General features: G+C 47.6%; 1 protein-coding gene across 1 annotated transcript in view; it reads left to right on the forward strand.

Moving 5' to 3' along the window:
- Nucleotides 1-20,095, forward strand: part of TESC (tescalcin) — a 33,672-nt gene that overhangs the window by 5,473 nt on the left and 8,104 nt on the right. The window contains exon 2 of the mRNA XM_028710264.2: nt 16,676-16,745. Within this exon, the coding sequence (XP_028566097.1) occupies nt 16,676-16,745 (70 nt within the window). The remainder of the gene's footprint in view (nt 1-16,675; nt 16,746-20,095) is intronic.

Here is a 20,095-nt window from a genome sequence, read left to right on the forward strand (position 1 = left end):
AAATGGTAAATGTGGTGTATCAATTTGTAAACCACTATGAAATGCAGCTCTTTTAACTGCATAGAGAAGTTTTTAATGTTTGATGTTTTATTGTGTTTTTAATATTCTTTTGGGAGACACCCAGAGTGGCTGGGGCAAGCCAGTCAGATGGGCGGCATATAAATATTATTATTATTATTTAAGAATGGGGAGAGATTTGGTCTGGTTCGGATGTAGACACAAACCTCCCTAATATGCATATTCTGAAACAATATGTGAACTGAAACACATCTGTGCACTGAAATTTTCACTTCTCCCAATTTCATGATGCCGTTCTCCCAAAGAATAATGTACGAAACAGGTGTGCCTGTGTGTGTTTATGTCTGCGTTCTCCCCTCAAAGAACTCCTTTTCCCAGAAGAAAATTACTAGACTACTCTGAGAATTGTAGCTCTGTGAGGGGAATAGGAATTCTCCTACTGACTCTCAGCACCCTTAACAGACTACAGTTCCCAGGATTCTGTGAGGGGAGCCATGGCTGTTTAAAGTGGCATGATGCTGCTTGAAATGTACAATATTGATGGGACCACAGAGTCTCCAATCAGTGCTCTTAACTTTGGAAGAAGCCCGCTTATTCTGAAATATATGGGATTCCCCCCCCCCCCGCCCCATTCTGCATATAAATTCACATAATATGTTCTGGTGAGGGAGAGGGCCTCTCAGGAAGCGGGGGGGGGGGGGGGGGGGACACAGCACTGAGGAAATTCTTCACAGACCAGCCTGAAAAAAAGCACCTTGAACTGGCGTTGAATAAGCAACTGTGAAAAGAGGTTGCTGGATCAGGCCCATGGCTCTTTGTATGCTCTTCTCACACTCTCACACAGAAAGAGACAGACAGACAGACAGATAGAGCCCTTTCACACCATATGTAACTCTTTGCTGGATGGGATAATTGTGATGCTTAGCTTATTTATTTTTTTAGCTCCTGTTTGGCTCATAGCGTTTTATAGATTGCAATTGCCTTATTGGTGATGTGTTAATTGTTTTATAGGCTCTGTGCTGCCTTTGTGACGTTCTGTTCTGTTCTTTGTTTCATTACTGTTGTTTATTTGTTTGGAAGCCACTTTGAGATCCGTTTGAATGAACAGGGGCGCAGAAATACAAGGAATCAAATCAAACCTTACCTTTTTCTATCTCTAGCCAAAGCTTGGGTGCCTGGCCCAGTTAACAGGCAGCAAATAATTGCCGGGGGGGGGGGATGTTGCTCTGAGCCAAAGGTATCGCTGACCCTTTTCTTGCGAAATAATAGTTTGCTCAGCCGTTTTTTAAAAATGTTTATTTCAGTCTTCTCTTCTGGGAATAAAGCATATTTGCTGAGGCAAGGCAGTGGGGTGCATCGAGAAAGAAGACGCTCTAAATAGAACATTCTCTCTTAGGTGATGGTTAGTTGACTCAGGTGGCTTCTTCCTATAGCTGACTTTTGGTACCCAAGGCTGTTTTCAAGCCAATTCTACCTTAAAGGTAAAGGGACCCCTGACCATTAGGTCCAATCGTGACCGACTCTGGGGTTGCGGCGCTCATCTCGCTTTATTGGCCGAGCAGCGCACGGAAACGCCGTTTACCTTCCCGACGGAGTGGTACCTATTTATCTACTTGCACTTTGACGTGCTTTCGAACTGCTAGGTTGGCAGGAGCAGGGACCAAGCAACAGGAGCTCACCCCGTCACGGGGATTCAAACCACCGACCTTCTGATCGGCAAGTCCTAGGCTCTGTGGTTTAACCCACAGCACCACAAATTCTACCTTAGGGCCACACAATCTGTGTGCCCGAATACTGGAGCTGTAAACATTTATTCACAGGTGATATTCAACAGGTGTGCAGTCTGTGTATACAACAGTTGGAGCTGTAATTGTACACTCTTTTTCGCACAACATACATGTGTGTGTGGAGACAGCTGGCACCTGTGTTCAGTGTAACATGTGAGCACGCCTTCTATGTGACTTGAGTCGCGTTGATGCTGCTAACCTGCATTTCCGCCCCTTCATTATACAAGTAGCAGCCTCAGGACTGCGAGGGATGCAGTCTCTGCCTGAGTCCTCTGCTTTCTGTCTCTGCCTGAGTCCCTGCCCAAAAAAAGAAAATGCAACTCCCAAGTTGCTGTGTGCATTTCAGGGAGCAGGGAGAATAAATAAGACGTGATAAGCTCGCAGTCTTCAAATATTTGAATGGGTGTTGCATGGAGAGATTTTTCTTTTGGGTGCTCTGCTGAGCTATGGTTCAACAGATCTGAGTTAAAAAGAAGGGAAGAGAATTTCCTGATGGTGCACCTGTTTTAACAGTGAAGCACTCTGGCTTTGAACTCCTTTCTTAAAATCTACCTCTCCATGCGCTGCCCTGTAAGTTTATTGTGGCAAAATGTTTTGTGAATTAGGAACATAGGAAGTCGGAGCATTTCTCCATCTAGCTCAGTATTGCCTCCACTAATCTCTATTATTTATTTATTTATTTATTTATTTATTTATTTATTTATTTATTTATTTAATCATCACTATTTTATTATTGTACATACATGTAAATTTTTCATCTATTGTGGGAGCCTTTTTTTCAGCTGCACCATGTGGTCCATGTTATTGCTGCCTCTGACAATGGAAGCAGAGCAGAGCCATCACAACTAGTAGACATTGATAGTCTTATTAGTTGTCTATATATTTGTCCTACCCTCTTTGAAAGCCATCGAAGTTGGTGGCCATCACTGCTTCTTGTGGGAAGGAGTCCCGCAGTTTAACTGTGTGAAGAAGTCCTTTCTTTTATCTGCCTGGAATCTTCATTGGAAGTCTGCAAGGTCTAGTGTTAGAAGAGAGGGAGGAAAAACTCGTCTCTGTCCACTCACTCCATGCCAGGCCTAATTTTATACACTTCTGTTGTTTTGCCTCTTACTTGCCTGTTATGTACTGAGTTGAATAGGATCCAAAATGCAGCAGTCTGATTGGTCCTAGAACAATAGGATTCAGAATGCAGCAGTCTGATTGGTCCTAGAACAATAGGATTCAGAATGCAGCAGTCTGATTGGACCTAGAAAAATAGGATCCAGAATGCAGCAGTCTGATTGGTCCACAGGAGCCACCCAATCCAACTCCAGGTGGAAGTGAATCCGCAACCTGATTGGCCTACAGGAGAATCCCAGAATTAGCCAATCACCCAGAATTAGCCAATCACGAATTAGCCAACCATTGTGTAAATAAGAAGAAGAAGAAGAAGAAGAAGAGTTTGGATTTGATATCCTGCCTTTAACTCCCTTTAAGGAGTCTCAAAGCGGCTAACATTCTCCTTTCCCTTCCTCCCCCACAACAAACACTCTGTGAGGTGAGTGGGGCTGAGAGACTTCAAAGAAGTGTGACTGGCCCAAGGTCACCCAGCAGCTGCATGTGGAGGAGCGGAGACTCGAACCCGGTTTCCCAGATTATGAGACTACCGCTCTTAACCACTACACCACACTGGCTCTCACAGTGTATATAAAGGTATATAAAGCAGTCACCAACAAAGAATACGCCAAGAAGAGGGCGATATTCTTCAGCGTCTGTGGAGAGGAGACGTTTGAAATCGCCCGGGCGTTGATACTGTTCCTTACAGAACAATAATGGAATGGCTGAAGGGGCATTTCTCGCCACAGCCCTCGGTGGTGGCTCATCAAAATGCCTTCTAAGCAAAGCGGCAAGCCCCTGGGGAAACCACAACACCGCCTTTTCTCCTAACTAAAAGACCTGGGCGCAGCAACCTTTCCTCTGAAATCCATAGTGGGTAGAACATGGTACACACTTCAGTCGGCAGCCTACCCCTCTGGGAGTCAGCGCCTGTGTGGTGCTGAATGAAGAGACATTTATCTTCTGTATAATTTAATTACTGGCTAATAGTCAGATGAAGCTTATAGAATGAGCTGGTGGCTAGAGAACGCACCCCATGTTCTCATTTCAGAGAGGAAGAAGGAGTTGCAATGTAATCAGCAGGAAGGAGAAAGCCTTCGTTATATGGAATAGGTGTGGGGGGCCAATCGGGGGCCACATGCCAGTGGTGGGTGGGGCCAGAGGCAAATGTGGGTGGAGCATTGAAGGTGCAATTCACCTTTGTACAGTAGGCTAGTACAGGCATCCCCAACCTTCGGCCCTCCAGATGTTTTGGACTACAATTCCCATCATCCCTGACCACTGGTCCTGTTAGCTAGGGATCATGGGAATTGTAGGCCAAAACATCTGGAGGACCACAGGTTGGGGATGCCTGGGCTAGTTTCTCCCCACAAATGCATTCACCTATCCTCCATCCGGGCAAACACTATCAGAGTTCGAGGACATATCCCAGCCAGGCAAAAACACTCAAGGAGGGTGCAAAGCAAGGTCGGGGAGGGGTGTGGCCTGAGGAGCAGGGGCATGGCCTGAGGAGAGTCCTAAGGGCCATATAGAGAGGTCCGGAGGGCCGCATTCAGGCTTGAGGTTCCGCACTGTGGCTACAGCACTCGGCTGGAAAAAGAACCCTAAGGAAGTCTTTTCGGGTGTGCTCTTTTGCTTCTGGCGACCTGTCCCTCTTGTAAGCAAAGCACGGTCTGGATCTATGCCTTCAACCAGCCCTCCCTGGAATGCCCAACCCTTAGAGCAGTGGAGGGCAGCGCATGCAAAACCCCTTGGCTAGACAATGGTACCCGCAGGCTAAGGAGTTCAGCTGTTCCCAAACCGCAGATAAGGAAACGAGTGGCCCACGCCCTGGATGTGTGATAAAAAGGCTAAAGGGAAAATGGAAAGTTCTCACTGGCCATGATTCATAATGGGCGCAGCAATGACCTCACTTGAGCTCGGCATCTTTATGGTCAAAAGGTGACGGAGATGTTATAACCTGCATCTTTTTTAAAAACAACAACAACTGCACAGGTTAAACAGGAACTGAAGAAGTGCAAAAACAAATGCACAGAGGGGCAGCTCTCCATTGCCGGAGCAAAACCAGCTACGGTAATGGCAGAAGGGAGTGGCGACCTGGCAAAAGGCTGCAGTCAGATGCCGTTCCAGGAGCAGAAGTGGGTGGAAGGAACTGATCACTTAGAAACAGGGAAGCAAATCCCCAGTGGCAGTGTTTTTTAAAGATTTGTTGGCGCTCTATTGTTTAAACCTGCAGCAAGGCTGTAAATCAAGCAGTTGCTCTGATGAATGGTTGCGTGTTTGGTTCTGGCCTTAATAATAGGTTACATGCACCTGTTGGTAAGTATTTATTAAAAGAAGAAGAAGGAGAAATCCAAAATTTCTCCATGGCACAAGTCTCTCCAGAAGGGTGCAACTGCATGATTGAGGTTTTATAAGCATGAGCTGAGAAGTGTCTTGAAATATCAAAATCCCTCTGATGCAAGAGGAATGCCCCCCCCAAAAACTGCTGTTGTACTAAGGGGCATAACCTCCTTCTGTGAGTGGAAGGTGCTATGGAGCAACCTGAGAATCTCTGCTTTTCCTAAGTTTCTAGTCCTCATGACTTGCAGAGAAAAACCTGGAGATGTGAAGGGCATGTACTGTGGTGGAATGATTGGTAGATGCAGGTTGAAGTTAGGAACTATGGCTCCAGTGCCCTGGGCTGCCCCATGCTTTAGGAACTCCATGCCCCATGCTTTAGTAAAACTGCCTTATGTGGGGTCAGTCGGACCTACCTCAGTGTTGCCTGCACTGATTGCCAGCAGCCGACTGGGAAAGACTCCTGTCTGAAATCCCGGAGAGCTGCTGCCAGTCCGTGTAGTCACTAGTGAGCTTGATGGACTCGGTGACCTGACTTTAATAAGGCAACTTCCTGTGTCAAGGTTTGGACCCATGGTCCCACAACATCTGGAGAGCTACAGGTTCCTGCACTCTGCTTTTCTGGGCATTCACTTTGGAGAAGAGAGCCTTAGAGATCCTCCGGGGTCTCTATAATCCATGGGTCGGCAAACTAAGGCCCAGGGGCCAAATTGCCTTCTGGATCCGGCCCGCGGACGGTCCAGGAATCGCCGCATTGATCGGCGTGGGGAGATTGATTGTTCGGGCTGCACCATTTCCCCCCACACACACCTCCTCCCTCCTCCCTCCTGGCTTCTCCCTGCCCTGCCTAGAGGAGGAAGGGGGCTGGGCTTTGTTGAGCCACGGTTGACTGAGCGCCATTTTAAGCAGCCCCTCTCCAGAGCCAGCCCTTTTGCGCCGCTCATCGTCCCTCCGCCACCACCAGCCCCTGCCGCTCACAAGGCACAGGTAAGCAGCTACTGGGCTCATCTGGTGCTGTGGAGAAGGGAGGGGAGAGTTGGGGGGATTTCTCCCCCCCCAAAAAAATATAGTTCAGCCCCCCCACAAGGTCTGAGGGACAGTGGACTGGCCCCCTGCGGAAAAAGTTTGCTGACCCCTGCTATAATCCATTAGTTGAGAGCTGGACGAGTCCTGCCATCGCCACAGCAGTGCAGGTGCAAGCACACAGGAGAAGAGGGCCATCTCCAAAGCAACGTGCTGCAATGGTGTCAGAAGTGGAGAAGGCTTTTTGTCCTGTGGGTTAAGAAGGGGCGAAGCTGCCCAGGAAGGAAAGAGCCCAAATACAAATTTTGGTCTGCAAGGGCTTCTCCTCCTGTTTCAACCTATTATTTGAGCAACCGCCCCATCTAATTAACAGTAATTGCATTACCTAATGGTTAATTAGGTAATGGCTGGGCTGGCAGTTAACGTGAGCATGGATTTATAGGCATCATCAGAGAGGTGTCCTGAAATGTCAGCATCCTCACAAACGGTCTGATTGGAAGTGCTTTTGGCATCCCTAACAAGCCACTCCGCTGAATATAAACAAGATCTTTAAATTTGGGTTTCATAAGGCGTCTATTTGGACGCAGCTGGGAGTGCCTGCAGATTTGGAAGCTCTGCAAGCCCGGCTTTCTATTAGATTAGAGGGGGCGGGGGAAATTGGAAAGATGGAGAATGGGATGTCTGTGGCTTTCCCTAGTTGCCTGACCCCAAGTCAGGAAGACGGCATGAAGGAAAAATTGACGGGCCCCCTCCAGACATCCTTTTTATTATGCATTTGTGAACATCTGGGCTCATGCTGGTATCAGAGCAGTTATACATGATCCTACTCCTACTTTCAATATTTGTGTGGCTTTAAAAGAGGATGGGATACATTCACGAAGGAGAAAACGATCAATGGCTACCAGCAATAGCGGCTCTGCTCTGCTGCCATGATGCTTGTGGATCCAATTTCTGGAAACCACAGAAGGGGAGAGTTGCTCTTGTGCTCAAATCCTGCTTCACGGTTTCCCATCTGGTTGGCCACTGTGGGAACAGGATGCTGGATTAGTCTCTCTCTCCCGCCCCCACTTTGGCTCACTTTACGTTCTTATGGCTATGAGCTTTGGAGTTTTATTTCAGTCTACAACCATGAGGGCTAGGAACTTATTTTAAAAATTCAAGTATACAGTGGTACCTCGGGTTACATACGCTTCAGGTTACATACGCTTCCGGTTAAAGACTCCGCTAACCCAGAAATATTACCTCGGGTTAAGAACTTTGCTTCAGGACATTAGCTAAAGTGGTGCTTCAGGTTAAGAACAGTTTCAGGTTAAGAACGGACCTCCAGAACAAATTAAGTACTTAACCCGAGGTACCACTGTACATCGTACCCTCCCTCTGCCTCCAGCTTCTTCTAATTCTGAGGTAGTACCATATTCTGTACTCTGTGACCCAACAGTGCTGATGGAGACATCCAGGTCCTCTGATTCCTTGCACAATTCAGATGCCTTTAGCTGGTAAGACTTGCTAATCTGACTTGTTGCTGGCATCATCTGTCTCAAGAGACAATGGAGTGCACTTCTGGAGGTGAAGTCAAATCACTATGTTAGCAGCACCGAAGTGACCTGTCCAGAGCGCAAGTCTGGATAGTGTGCCTGGAGGTCCTGGGCTGCCCAGACGGAAGACACCCCCTCTTGGTCTCGCTGATGTGGTCCAAAGGAAAGCAAAAGCAAGATGTTTGGCACCAACTTGGCTGCAGGAGTTGCTGCTACAAGGAGCCATCCAACCGCCTTAGGGACTCCACTCCAGATTTGTGTGGGTTAGATTAAGAATACATTAAAAGATTAAAAATACATTAAAATGTCACACATTAAAAACTTCCCTAAACAGGACTGCCTTCAGATGCCTTCTATAAGTTTGGTAGTTGTTGTTCTCTTTGACATCTGGTGGGAGGGCGTTCCACAGGGCAGGCGCCACTACTGAGAAGGCCCTCTGCCTGGTTCCCTGTAACTTTGCTTCTCGCAGTGAGGGAACCGCCAGAAGGCCCTCGGCGCTGGACCTCAGCGTCTGGGCAGAACGATGGGGGTGGAGACGCTCCTTCAGGTTGACAGGCCCCATCTGCCCCTCACTTCCCTCTGCAGCAGATATCGAAATTGCCTTCTTGACTGCTCAACCTGCTAGAGCCTGTCTTTGCATGCAGAGGAAGTCCCTAACTCGCTGAGGGTTTGCGACCCATTGGCTACCCTCTCCTGATTTAGCCGCCCAGACAAAGCTAATTCCCAGGCTGTGGCTGCACCCTCATGCTGGCAGCTTCTAGGAGCCACAGGTGAGTGCAGGGTGGGGGACCAAAGGTGGAAAACCTATCCCAGAAGGCATATGGTGTGTCTCCCACCAGAGGTGCTACAAAACTTGACTGAGTGCTCCTGAAATGTGAGGATGGCCACTGAGGAAACAGTTTGGCTAGTTTGCACATTGGTAGGCGGGTCTCTTTGGAGGCCTGTTTCCTCGACAGCCACTGCAAACAGCTTTGATATGAGCTTTGTCACGTCATCCTCCGGATGAAGAGCAGATGGTTTGGAAAATGAGCAGGATGGAGCTTGTGCAAAAAGAGGTGGTTGCCATGTTCTCTCTGGTGGTGGCAGAAAGCAGTTCCTCCCCCCCCCCCCCCCAGCAATCCCTGGCTCCATCGCTTGTTAGCACTGCTATTGATTAACGGATTCCATTTATATGGGCTACCCTTCCTCTCAAGAAGCTGAAGGCATTTTTCTCTCTCTCTCTCTTGCATCCGCACAGCCCCCAAGATTGCATTTAGCTCTGATTCCTGCGTTGCAGGAGCGGGTGGCGCTGTGGTCTAAACCACTGAGCCTCTTCGGCTTGCCAAAAGGTTGGCGGTTCGAATCCCCGCAATGGGGTGAGCTCCTGTTTCTCTGACCCTGCTCCTGCCAACCTAGCAGTTTGAAAGCATACCAGTGCAAGTAGATAAATAGGTACTGCTGCGGTGGGAAGGTAAATGGAGTTTCCGTGTGCTCTGGTTTCCGTCACGGTTTAGTCATGCTGGCCACAAGACCCGGAAAGCTGACTGTGGACAAACGCCAGCTCCCTTGGCCTGAAAGTGAGATGAGCGTCACAACCCCATAGTCGTCTTTGACTGGACTTAACCATCCAGGGGTCCTTTACCTTTTTGTTTTACCTGGGCTAGAAGGCCCCTGGGCTCTCTTCCAACTCTGCAATTCCATAAGATTGGGCTAAGAGTCAGTGAAAGGCTACTGTTCGGAAAACCAGCAGAAGGCAGTATTTTCTCCAAATCTCTCCATTTTGCAAACAGAAGCCTTGAGGTTTTGTTTTGTCCACTGGCGGGGAGTTCCTTTCCAAATGCACACAACAATCCCTTACTGGGGGAAAACTCAACCTCTTAGGAAATCACCATTCCAAGTTCTGGTTTGTAGCGTTAAGTGCCTGGAGTTTATACGATGCTTTAAAAAACAACAAAGAGGAAAAAAATGTAAATGCAAAGTAAACTAAACTTCCAGATGTTTAAAGATTTATGGGTCCCTTAGTTTCCATGGCAATAATGATGTCAGGCAGTGAGAATGTCAAAAGTCAGTAGCAGGCGGGAAGTGGGGGGCAAGTAGAAAGCTAAATAAAAGGGAGGAGGGGGTCCATTTTTTGTAAGAATAAGAAAAGCTACCCCCAAATTAGCTTTGTGTTTAAAATAGCAAAGCGGCATAAAGGTCATGGGTTGGAATTTGCAGCATCTGCGATGGAATGAGAGTACATATACGTGGGAACCCAATGATCAAATGATACGACGAGTGATTTGGAGCAGGGATTTTTATTTTCTGGAGCATTCGGAGTTTCATTCCCCACCCCCTCTCTTTTAAGTTCACTGTTTATTTTTAAGATTTGTTGCATAATACGTAAGACTGGATTCGAAAAATTTGATGATAGCGACAGCGACAAAGGCAGCAGAACCGTAATGTGATGGTTTGCATCAGAGAAGTGAAAGGAGCCATACCTGAGGGTCACAGCTAGGCATAAAGTCCAGTTTGGGAAGCTGTAGGAAACATTTGATCCAGGATCATAGAATCATAGAACGGTAGGGAAAGTGAGGATCATCTAGCCCAACCCCATGCAATGCAGTAATCTTTTCCCCAACTTGGGCTCAAACCCACGACCCTGCGATTAAGAGTCTTATGTTCTACCAACTGAGGAGGTCTGGGTAATAGGTTCACCCAGAAGCAGTAGTAGTAGTAGTAGTAGTAGTTGTTGTTTGTAGTTTGGGGTGTTAAAATGCCTCCCCCACCCAGCTACGTAATGCTAAAGGGGATCCCATGTGCCAATTTGCCATATTTGCTTTCACCCCTGACAACACCGTGCTGCTGGGTCAATGTTTCCACCAGGGTATAAGACCCGTCGCTGCCTACCATAGTTTGAGTATCTGTATGTTTGGCCCCAGGGACGCAGGTGGCACTGTGGGTTAAACCACAGAGCCTTGGGTTTGCCGATCAGAAGGTCAGCGGTTCGAATCCCCGTGACGGGGTAAGCTCTCGTTGCTCGGTCCCTGCTCCTGCCAACCTAGCGGTTCGAAAGCACATCAAAGTGCAAGTAGATAAATAGGTACCGCTCCTGCGAAAAGGTAAACGGCGTTTCCGTGCGCTGCTCTGGTTCGCCAGAAGCGGCTTAGTCATGCTGGCCACAGGACCCAGAAGCTGTACGCAGGCTCCCTCGGCTAATAAAGTGAGATGAGCGCCACAACCCCAGAGTCGGTCACGACTGGACCTAATGGTCAGGGGTCTTTTTACCTTTATGTTTGGCCCCACAGGTTTAAATAGCAGTTTGGAAATGGATGGCAAGGTGGGGTGGGGGTGGGGGTGGGGGTGGGATAATTTGATCAGGAAAATGCTTGCGCCGTGGTTCCCCTGAATTGGGCCCTCTTCTTTTAGAAGGTAGCCTAGTGGTTAGAGTGGAGGGAAGAACCCCTTTCAGCCGGAAAGCCACATTCCTTCTGGGGCAATTTTTGGGTAAGTGCTGGGCAGGGCCAGAGACAAAAGTGGGGAAAGGATCACAGTCTTCCTACCCTATGCCAGAGTGGCACACTGGATTGCACCTGATGCCGCCATGCTTGTCCACTGGCTGTTTTCAGAAGCATACCAAAGCTCCCTTGTGCCCTTGTACTCGCATCCCATGCCCCAATTCTGGCCCTTGCCAGAGGAGCTGAGCCAGAGTGGAGATGTGCAGCTTTTGCGACCCTCTCAGTCCTGCCCCCTTGATGGGGGTCAACCTCACCAACCCCCAGGTATTCCCCAGTTTGTTTTACAGTGGTACCTCAGGTTAAGAACTTAATTCGTTCTGGAGATCCGTTCTTAACCTGAAACTGTTCTTAACCTGAGGTACCACTTTAGCTAATGTGGCCTCCCGCTGCCGCTGCACAGTTTCTGGTCTCATCCTGAAGCAAAGTTCTTAACCCGAGGTACTATTTCTGGTTACAGGTAGGTAGCCGTGTTGGTCTGCTGTAGTCGAAACAAAATAAAAAATAAATTCCTTCCAGTAGTACCTTAGAAACCAACTAACTTTGTTATTGGTATGAGCTTTTGTGTGCATGCGGGTGGCGCTGTGGGTTAAACCACAGAGCCTAGGACTTGCCGATCAGAAGGTTGGCGTTTCGAATCCCCGTGACCGGGTGAGCTCCCGTTGCTTGGTCCCTGCTCCTGCCAACCTAGCAGTTCAAAAGCACGTCAAAGTGCAAGTAGATAAATAGGTACCACTCCGACAGGAAGGTAAACGGCGTTTCCATGCACTGCTCTGGTTTGCCAGAAGCGGCTTAGTCATGCTGGCCACATGACCCGGAAGCTGTACGCCGGCTCCCTTGGCCAATAAAGTGAGATGAGCACTGCAACCCCAGAGTCGGTCACGACTGGACCTAATGGTCAGGGGTTCCTTTACCTTTAAGGTGCTACTGGAAGGAATTCTTTTATTTATTTTGTTTCTACTATTTCGGGGTTAATGGAGTCTGTAACCTGAAGCGTCTGTAACCTGAAGCATCTGTAACCCGAGGTACCACTGTATTTTTATTCCTTTTTCAAAAAAAAAATCATTGTGCATTATGTGCTTTGATGTTTTTCACCACTCTGGGATTTGTTTAAGCAAAGAGCAGGCAAAAAGTACCCAAAACAAAACGTGAATTTTGCCTGGGTTGTATAGGGAGTGGCGGTGAGATTGAGGCTTCTTGACATAGTCAGTAGAGCAGAGCAGCATTATTTCATGAGTCAGCGTTAATAATCCTAACAAGCGCCAGTTGTCAGCTGGCCTTCAAGAGTGAGTTTCCCTTCGGGTTTTGTTTTGCTTGCAGTTCGTGGAAAGGAAGTTGCTGAGTCACAAGCAGATTTGAGCTTCTGCTTTCTTTCCAGAGACCCGGGACCTTCTCTGTTCCTGTAGGAAGGCATTAGCCCAAGGCGGGGGTCTTTCCCCCCAGCCCGAGGGTCAAATTCTGTTTTGGAGAACCGTCCAAGACCTTGCACCTGTGGTGAGCAGGGCCACAGGCAAAAGTGGATGGAACCACAAATGTAAATGTTATTTTAGTACAGTAGCCTAGTTTCTTCACTCTTCTCCACCCTCCACGCAGCCAAGGACACATTCCAGCCAGGCAAAAAGACTTGACAAGAGAGCAAAGGACTCGTGAGGGGTGTGGCCTGTGGGGAGGGGTGTGGCCTGGGAAGAGTCCCGAGGGCCAGATAGCGAAGCTTGTAGGGCCGCATTTAGCTCCTGGGACTGAGGTTCCACACCCCTGCACTAAGTTATGATTTGGCTGTGATTCCTGCTTTGCAGGGGTGTTGGACTAGATCAGTGCTTCCCAAACTGTTTTGGACTACAATTCCCATCACCCTTGACCAGTGGTCCTGCTAGCTAGGGATGATGGGAGTTGTAGTCCAACAACAGCCGGAGAGACCCAAGTTTGAGGAATACTGGACCAGATGATCCTTTGGGTCGCTTCCAACTCTACAATTCTTTGGTCCTATGTCAGGGGGAGCAATGGAGGGTTAGGCACTAACCAGAGTCTCTATAGGTATGTGGCTTTTCTGGGCGCTGATTATCACCAGGCACTCCCATCTACATTGGCAGAAGTCGAACTCGTATCAGTTACAGGCTGGAACTTGGCAAATACCCGCCAGTGTTCAGCAAGCTGTTATCAGGTTATCAGCTGGGGGTAGGGAGAGGGCAGGGTTTTGTTTTGTTGTGCACACAACCCAAAAAAAGAAGTGTCAGTGGAATGGAGGGGGGGTGTGGGTGTGCAAGAATGCAACAGCAACTCCAAAACTCAGAGCAAAAGTTGGGTCCATCTAGCTGAATGACATGAAGGTGCTGTGGTTTGAACTGGAGGGCTTTTATGTTCAGCTCCTTTAGCTAATCAAGGGGCTCAGCTGGATGATGCAAGTGGTCCCTTTTCATTTCCAAAGATTCTATTGTCATATATTGTACTAGGGGCTGCCCCCTCTGCTCACCAACCCCTTGGCCTACTCCCTTCCCTCACACTTGCCAATCCTCCCTCTCTTTATACCTTTCCTACCCCCTTGACTATCCCCCCACAGCTCACCCCAACCCAATAGGCAGCCACACAAATCGCAGTGTGATGACACCCTTACGTTTCTATGTATATAGGAAGATACCAGTATTAAAAAGGTAAAGGTAAAGGTACCCCTGCCCGTACGGGCCAGTCTTGACAGACTCTGGGGTTGTGTGCCCATCTCACTCAAGAGGCCGGGGGCCAGCGCTGTCCGGAGACACTTCCGGGTCACGTGGCCAGCATGACAAAGCTGCATCTGGCGAGCCAGCGCAGCACACGGAACGCCGTTTACCTTCCCGCTGGTAAGCGGTCCCTATTTATCTACTTGCACCCGGGGGTGCTTTCGAACTGCTAGGTTGGCAGACGCTGGGACCGAGCAGCGGGAGCGCACCCCGCCGCGGGGATTCGAACCGCTGACCTTTCGATCGACAAGCCCTAGGCGCTGAGGCTTTTACCCACAGCGCCACCCGCGTTAGTCCTACTCAAAATATGAATGGATGTAGCTAAGTTAGGTCCACTTATTTAGATGCGGGTGCTCTGAGTAGGGCTAGCATTGGATACAAGCCTAATGCTTTTTAATTTATTCTTTAAGTAGTAGTGGTTTATTAATGCTTGGGCCATAGGCCATTCGCCTATAAGGTAGATGGGTACAGTACAAAAACCAGTACTATAAAATACTGCATAAAATCTCTTTTTTAAAAAATAAGTGAAGGTTTATTCTGTTTCTCCTGCTCTAAAACGGTTTCCTTTTTTGTTCTTAATCTGGATTATTGCCTAGATTTGGTTTTAATGTGTTTTTTCCCCCTTCACACCTTGGATGTCCTTGCCAAGAGCGAAGAAGAGGCGTTTTTGAATATATTTTAAAATAAACTATAGTAAATATATATAAATATAAGTTTCCTTCCCTCTGAGTGCAGAGGCGTATGTGATCCAAATCTTTATAATCTCTCTTTCTCTCATATCTATTTATCTAATCAGCTTTGAGGGATATTATTATTTCATGGTTTATATTGCTGCTGGTTTTTCTGTCTTGTTTAAAATAAGGTTTCGTATGAGTGCTGTCGTGGCCTGTGAAATGTTTTCCCACCCCTTTTTCTATTTTGAAGAGTTCTTGTTTTGTTATAATGAGATGTTTTAATTTTTAAAGTGCATTTATGCATGCAAGCTGCGTTTCGGAGGTCTTTGCCCCTAAATATATATAGATCCCCAACTACTTGTGTTATGTACTGAAGTTCTCACCCTGGGCCAGCAGGGGGATACTGTAGATAGTTTTCACTCAGGTCCACATATGCAAATAAGGGATTGAAAGTGACGTTCAGTGATTGGATAGTTACAGAAAATGGTTACTGTTGCGTTCTAGTGGAGCTCTATATAAGCAGGCTGGCTGAACCCTTCAGTTCAGTTCTGTTCTGGCCTGTGAATAAACCCGCTACTTAACAACTTCCACGCCCCCTTTCAGGGCAAAGACCCCCTAAACACAAACACATATACAGTCACTTTAAAGCGGCTAGTGAAACCTCCTTTCCATTGGGACTGGTAGGACGGAAGGCAGGGAGCCCACCAGCAGGGGGAGCCAGAGCCTCTGGCAGGCAGAGCCAACTGATTCTAGCTGAGTGCCCATCTTCCTCTGCCTCCCTGCTGAGTTCTACAGTGGGTAAGATACTGAGACTGTAAGGAGGAGCAAGCTGACAGGCAGGGGCATCCCTAGACAGGTTGTGAGTAAGAAGGCAGGCCAGTGGAGGCTGCCTGAGGGGAAGCTGAGCTTGGTGGGGCAGTGCCCCTGCCCAAACGGCCTGCCTCTACTGCTCCATTCATGCCAAGGGAGGCTTCCCTTTCAATGCAAAGAGCGCAGTTGGATATTCCAGGACAAAATGGTCCTTCCTGGTCTTGTTTTGCATGGCAGCCAAATCCTAAGGGAGATGTTTGAGCATCTCCTGACAGGTTAATTTGTATTTCTTTTACAATGCAAAGCAGTTGTGGGACTTCCAGTTTGATCAGACGAAGAGCATTAACCCTTACTTCTTCTGCTCTTCTCTGCCTCAAGATTGCACACATGGCTTTTCGGGTGACCTGTAATATGATCTCACCCCCCCCCTTCTTTTTTCTCCAAGAAGGATTTCTTAAAACTGGAATAGGGGATTTGTGGTGCAGGTGTTTCTGGGCTTTGGGGGTGAGGAAGAAAATAAATCTAACCTGAATGTAAAGGCAAATCAACCGCATTTGTGCTTTCTGAAACTGTCGTACGCAAACTGAAACACAGCCACGCTTCAGAATCCATACTGTGAATGGCAGTTTCTCCAGCCCAGGCTACATGCACTATGGGAAGATGAGCTTAAAGTGCGTAGTCTGATTAAAAAGTGTGCTATATTTTTGGAAATCGGTTTGCCAAAAAATATCGGGCAAAACTGCATACAAGAATCAGCCACAAACTGCTGGTGAATTTTCATGAATACAGTGGTACCTCAGGTTAAGTACTTAATTCGTTCCGGAGGTCCGTTCTTAACCTGAAACTTGTTCTTAACCTGAAGCACCACTTTAGCTAATGGGGCCTCCTGCTGCTGCCGCGCTGCCGGAGCACAATTTCTATTCTCATCCTGAAGCAAAGTTCTTAACCTGAAGCACTATTTCTGGGTTAGCAGTGTCTGTAACCTGAAGCGTATGTAACCCGAGGTACCACTGTATTAATGACAACAACAACAAATAAATAAATAACCTCATGTGGAAAACTGAACGTAAAACGGGGGTGGAAATGAGAAAGGGAGGAAAATTGAAATTGGCATATTTGCCCATCCCTAGTGAAGGGTAGAGTTTACAAGTATGTAAGGGTTAAAAACAAATTAATGGAGTATCTGCCTGTCTCTTCTCTCCATAGTCACTTCAGATCAAATTGAGAATCTGCATCGGCGATTCAAGCAGCTAAGTGGGGATCAGCCAACTATTCGGTACAGTATTACCTATTCTTCGCCCTCTATCATAATGGATTTATTCAGTGCTTTTCTTCTAAAAATATGTTTATGGGTACTCTCATTTTGACTCAAGAAAATCACCATTTTGTAGTTCAAATCGGGGAAAATAAATACAGTAAATGGACAAAAGATTCACAAAATGTTTAAGGGTATGCATACCCCTGCGTACCCCCCAGAAAAAAGCACTGGATTTATTCTCTAAGTATGGATACTTAGTGAAGCCCAACGCTAAGAGGGTTCACATGTCACATGAAGTAGGACTGCCAGACGTCGGGAAATTCCTGGACATAGGTGGGTAAACAGTGTCTGGGTGGAAATGCCTTGAATGTCCTGGAAAATTCGTTTTTTATGAATTTTCTTTAAAATAGCTCAAAACTTCTCTCTCTCTCGAGATTTTTTTGTGTGGGGGAAAGCTCAACAACATTTGTGTCCGGATTTTCACTTTTTGAAATACGGCAACCCTACATTAAGCAACTGTACCATCTGTGTACCTGTGTACAGAAGTAGTTGAGCTGCACGCACATTAAGTTTAAACAAAGTATACAGTCCTGTAGCAGAGACATCACCTTGCCGACAAAGGTCCATATAGTGAAAGCTATGGTTTTCCCAGTAGTGATGTATGGAAGTGAGAGCTGGACCATAAAGAAGGTTGATCGCCGAAGAATTGATGCTTTTGAATTATGGTGCTGGAGGAGACTCTTGAGAGTCCCATGGACTGCAAGAAGATCAAACCTCTCCATTCTGAAGGAAATCACTGGAAGGACAGATCGTGAAGCTGAGGCTCCAATACTTTGACCACCTCATGAGAAGAGAAGACTCCCTGGAAAAGATCCTGATGTTGGGAAAGATGGAGGGCACAAGGAGAAGGGGATGACAGAGGACGAGGTGGTTGGACAGTGTTCTCGAAGCTACCAGCATGAGTTTGACCAAACTGAGGGAGGCAGTGGGAGATAGGAGTGCCTGGTGTGCTCTGGTCCATGGGGTCATGAAGAGTCGGACAATACTAAACGACTAAACAACAACAACAAATACAATCCTGTGTACCTGCATACATGATACTTGAGCTGTACAGACAGACAAGCATTCACTATTTCACGCAAACACTTGTACATGCATGTGTACGGACAGCTTGTACCTGTGTTCAGGGTAATAATGCGTGAACAAGCCTAGTCTCATCCATGCATGAGACAGAGGCATCCGAAGTCTTGAGGGTGAGGGGAGGGAACCAGAGTGTTGAAGTAGTACAAAAAGGTTTAAGGAGGGGATAAAACCTCATGAGTGAACTTGTACACTGCTTGGAGAATTGTTTTGATCAAACAGTTTACAAATTGTTTTCTTTGGGGGGGGGAATAGCCCACCACCCTTTTCTATCATTCCAGTGAGGACTGGGGGTGCTCAGTAGGCATGCAATGCTGTCTAGGTGTGTTTTTGGTGGGGAGGGGGTGGAATGAAAAACTGAGTGAGCGGCAATGGGATGGAGTATCCCAAAAGATGGCATGGCTGGCGAACTGAAACCCTGGAGTAGTGGTTCCCTAACCCCGCCGCCCCCATGGACCACTTGAAAATTGCTGATGGTCTTGGTAGACCTCTCCATGATTAAATTCCCCCCCTTTTGGTGCAATTGTAATGCACCGTGTTCCTTATTTCATTTTACCGCATTGCGATTTGAATTCTGTGCCATTTGGATTGCAATACAACACAATGCAAAAAGAAGCAATAAAAACGCTATTAAAAACCAATATGAATGAATGCAATGGATGTGCCCTCTCCTTGTCTTCAGCCACAAATCCAAAGGCTCACCACGGAACAGCTGAATGAAGTTTTTGGACCGCTGGTGGTCTGCGGACCACAGTTTGGGAAAGACCTCGCTGGAGCGCTCCATGCTGCAACATGTTGAAACTTTTAACAGGGAATGTGCTGCATTCTTAGGAAGATACCGTCCACTCTGGCTGGCAGCAGCTCCCTAAGATTAGGGGCAGGTATCTTTCCCAGGCCTGGAGATGCTGGGGATTAGTATAATAGAATCATGGCATTTTAGAGTTGGAAGGAACCACAAGGGTCATCCAGCCCTTGCATTGCAGGAGTCTTTTGCCCAACGTGGGACTTGGACCCACGACTCTGATTTGAAGAGTCTCATGCCCTACCGGCTGATCCATGTGATTGAACTGAACAGCCTTTTGCATCCTCTGCCTCTGAGTAATGGCCCATTCCCAATGCACCAGGAACAGGTGATTAGTGACCCTCTAAATTAGTGGCTTTCAAAGGTTACAGACTCCCCTTTGAAGATCTGGTAGAAGCTATGGACCCCCATCCCAGAAAAATCCACACCTACACATGAAATGTTGCATACAATTTATTTTATTGCATTGTGTGGGTTGCCCCTAGTTGATGGAGCCCCCTGATGAATCCCATCCATGGAGCACAGGTTAAGCATCCCTGTTCTGTATGATTTTGGACTTCAACTCCCATCATGTTTGACTGCTGGCTGTGCTGGTTGGGGCTGATGAAGTGCCATTGTTTATACTGGGTTGGAAGAACAGATGGACTGGACGGAAGGCAGCTTCCCCTGTTGCACAACCAACTTCACAGGGAAGGGTGCAATGTGGAGACTGGTCCTTGTCAAGGTCTGTCCTGGGCCGATCGTCCCGTCAGATAACGGCTTGCTAATCAATTGGCTGCTTTCTGCCCTGTTCTCTCCCGTAATGAGATTTTGCTCCTCCAGGCCAAACCCCAGATGGCTCTCTCGAAAGCACAGGCCTTTCTCCGTACAAGGCTTGCGGCTTTTGTGGGGAAGCAGGCGAGGCCATCAACCAGGAGGAAGACACCTCCTCTTTCCTGCTCCTGCCGCTAACCCATGCCTGGTGCCTTACCGCTGCCTGAGTGGGGAATCACAGGGAGAGGAATCTACAAGACCCATAATCTCTGAACCATTGGGGCTGATGGGAGTTGGGAGTCCCAGCAACACTGGCTCCTCATCCTTGGTCCAGATCAGGGAAAGGGGGAACCTCCAGCCCTCCAAAGGATGCTGAACTACAACTCCCACTGGCCCCACATTACCCCACTCTTACTTACCATCCCAAGCCGCCCATCTGCGGCCACTTTGTTCTTTCTTTTATCAGATCAAAATGATCAGACAACAGCAAAGGTTGCTAGGTTTATCGAGGGTGCAATGAGATTAAGGGCCACCATCTGAGCAATAATCTTGGTCATTTGATTGCCCTTTTTACCCATTGTTGTCTTTTTATTTGTATATATTGCTTGTATTATGTTGCCATGGCCGTTGGCTAATGCGAATAAAAAACTTATCCCACCGGCCCCAGCAAGCA

This window comes from Podarcis muralis, chromosome 16 (assembly GCF_964188315.1).
Source record: "Podarcis muralis chromosome 16, rPodMur119.hap1.1, whole genome shotgun sequence".
NCBI classification, from domain to species: domain Eukaryota; kingdom Metazoa; phylum Chordata; class Lepidosauria; order Squamata; family Lacertidae; genus Podarcis; species Podarcis muralis.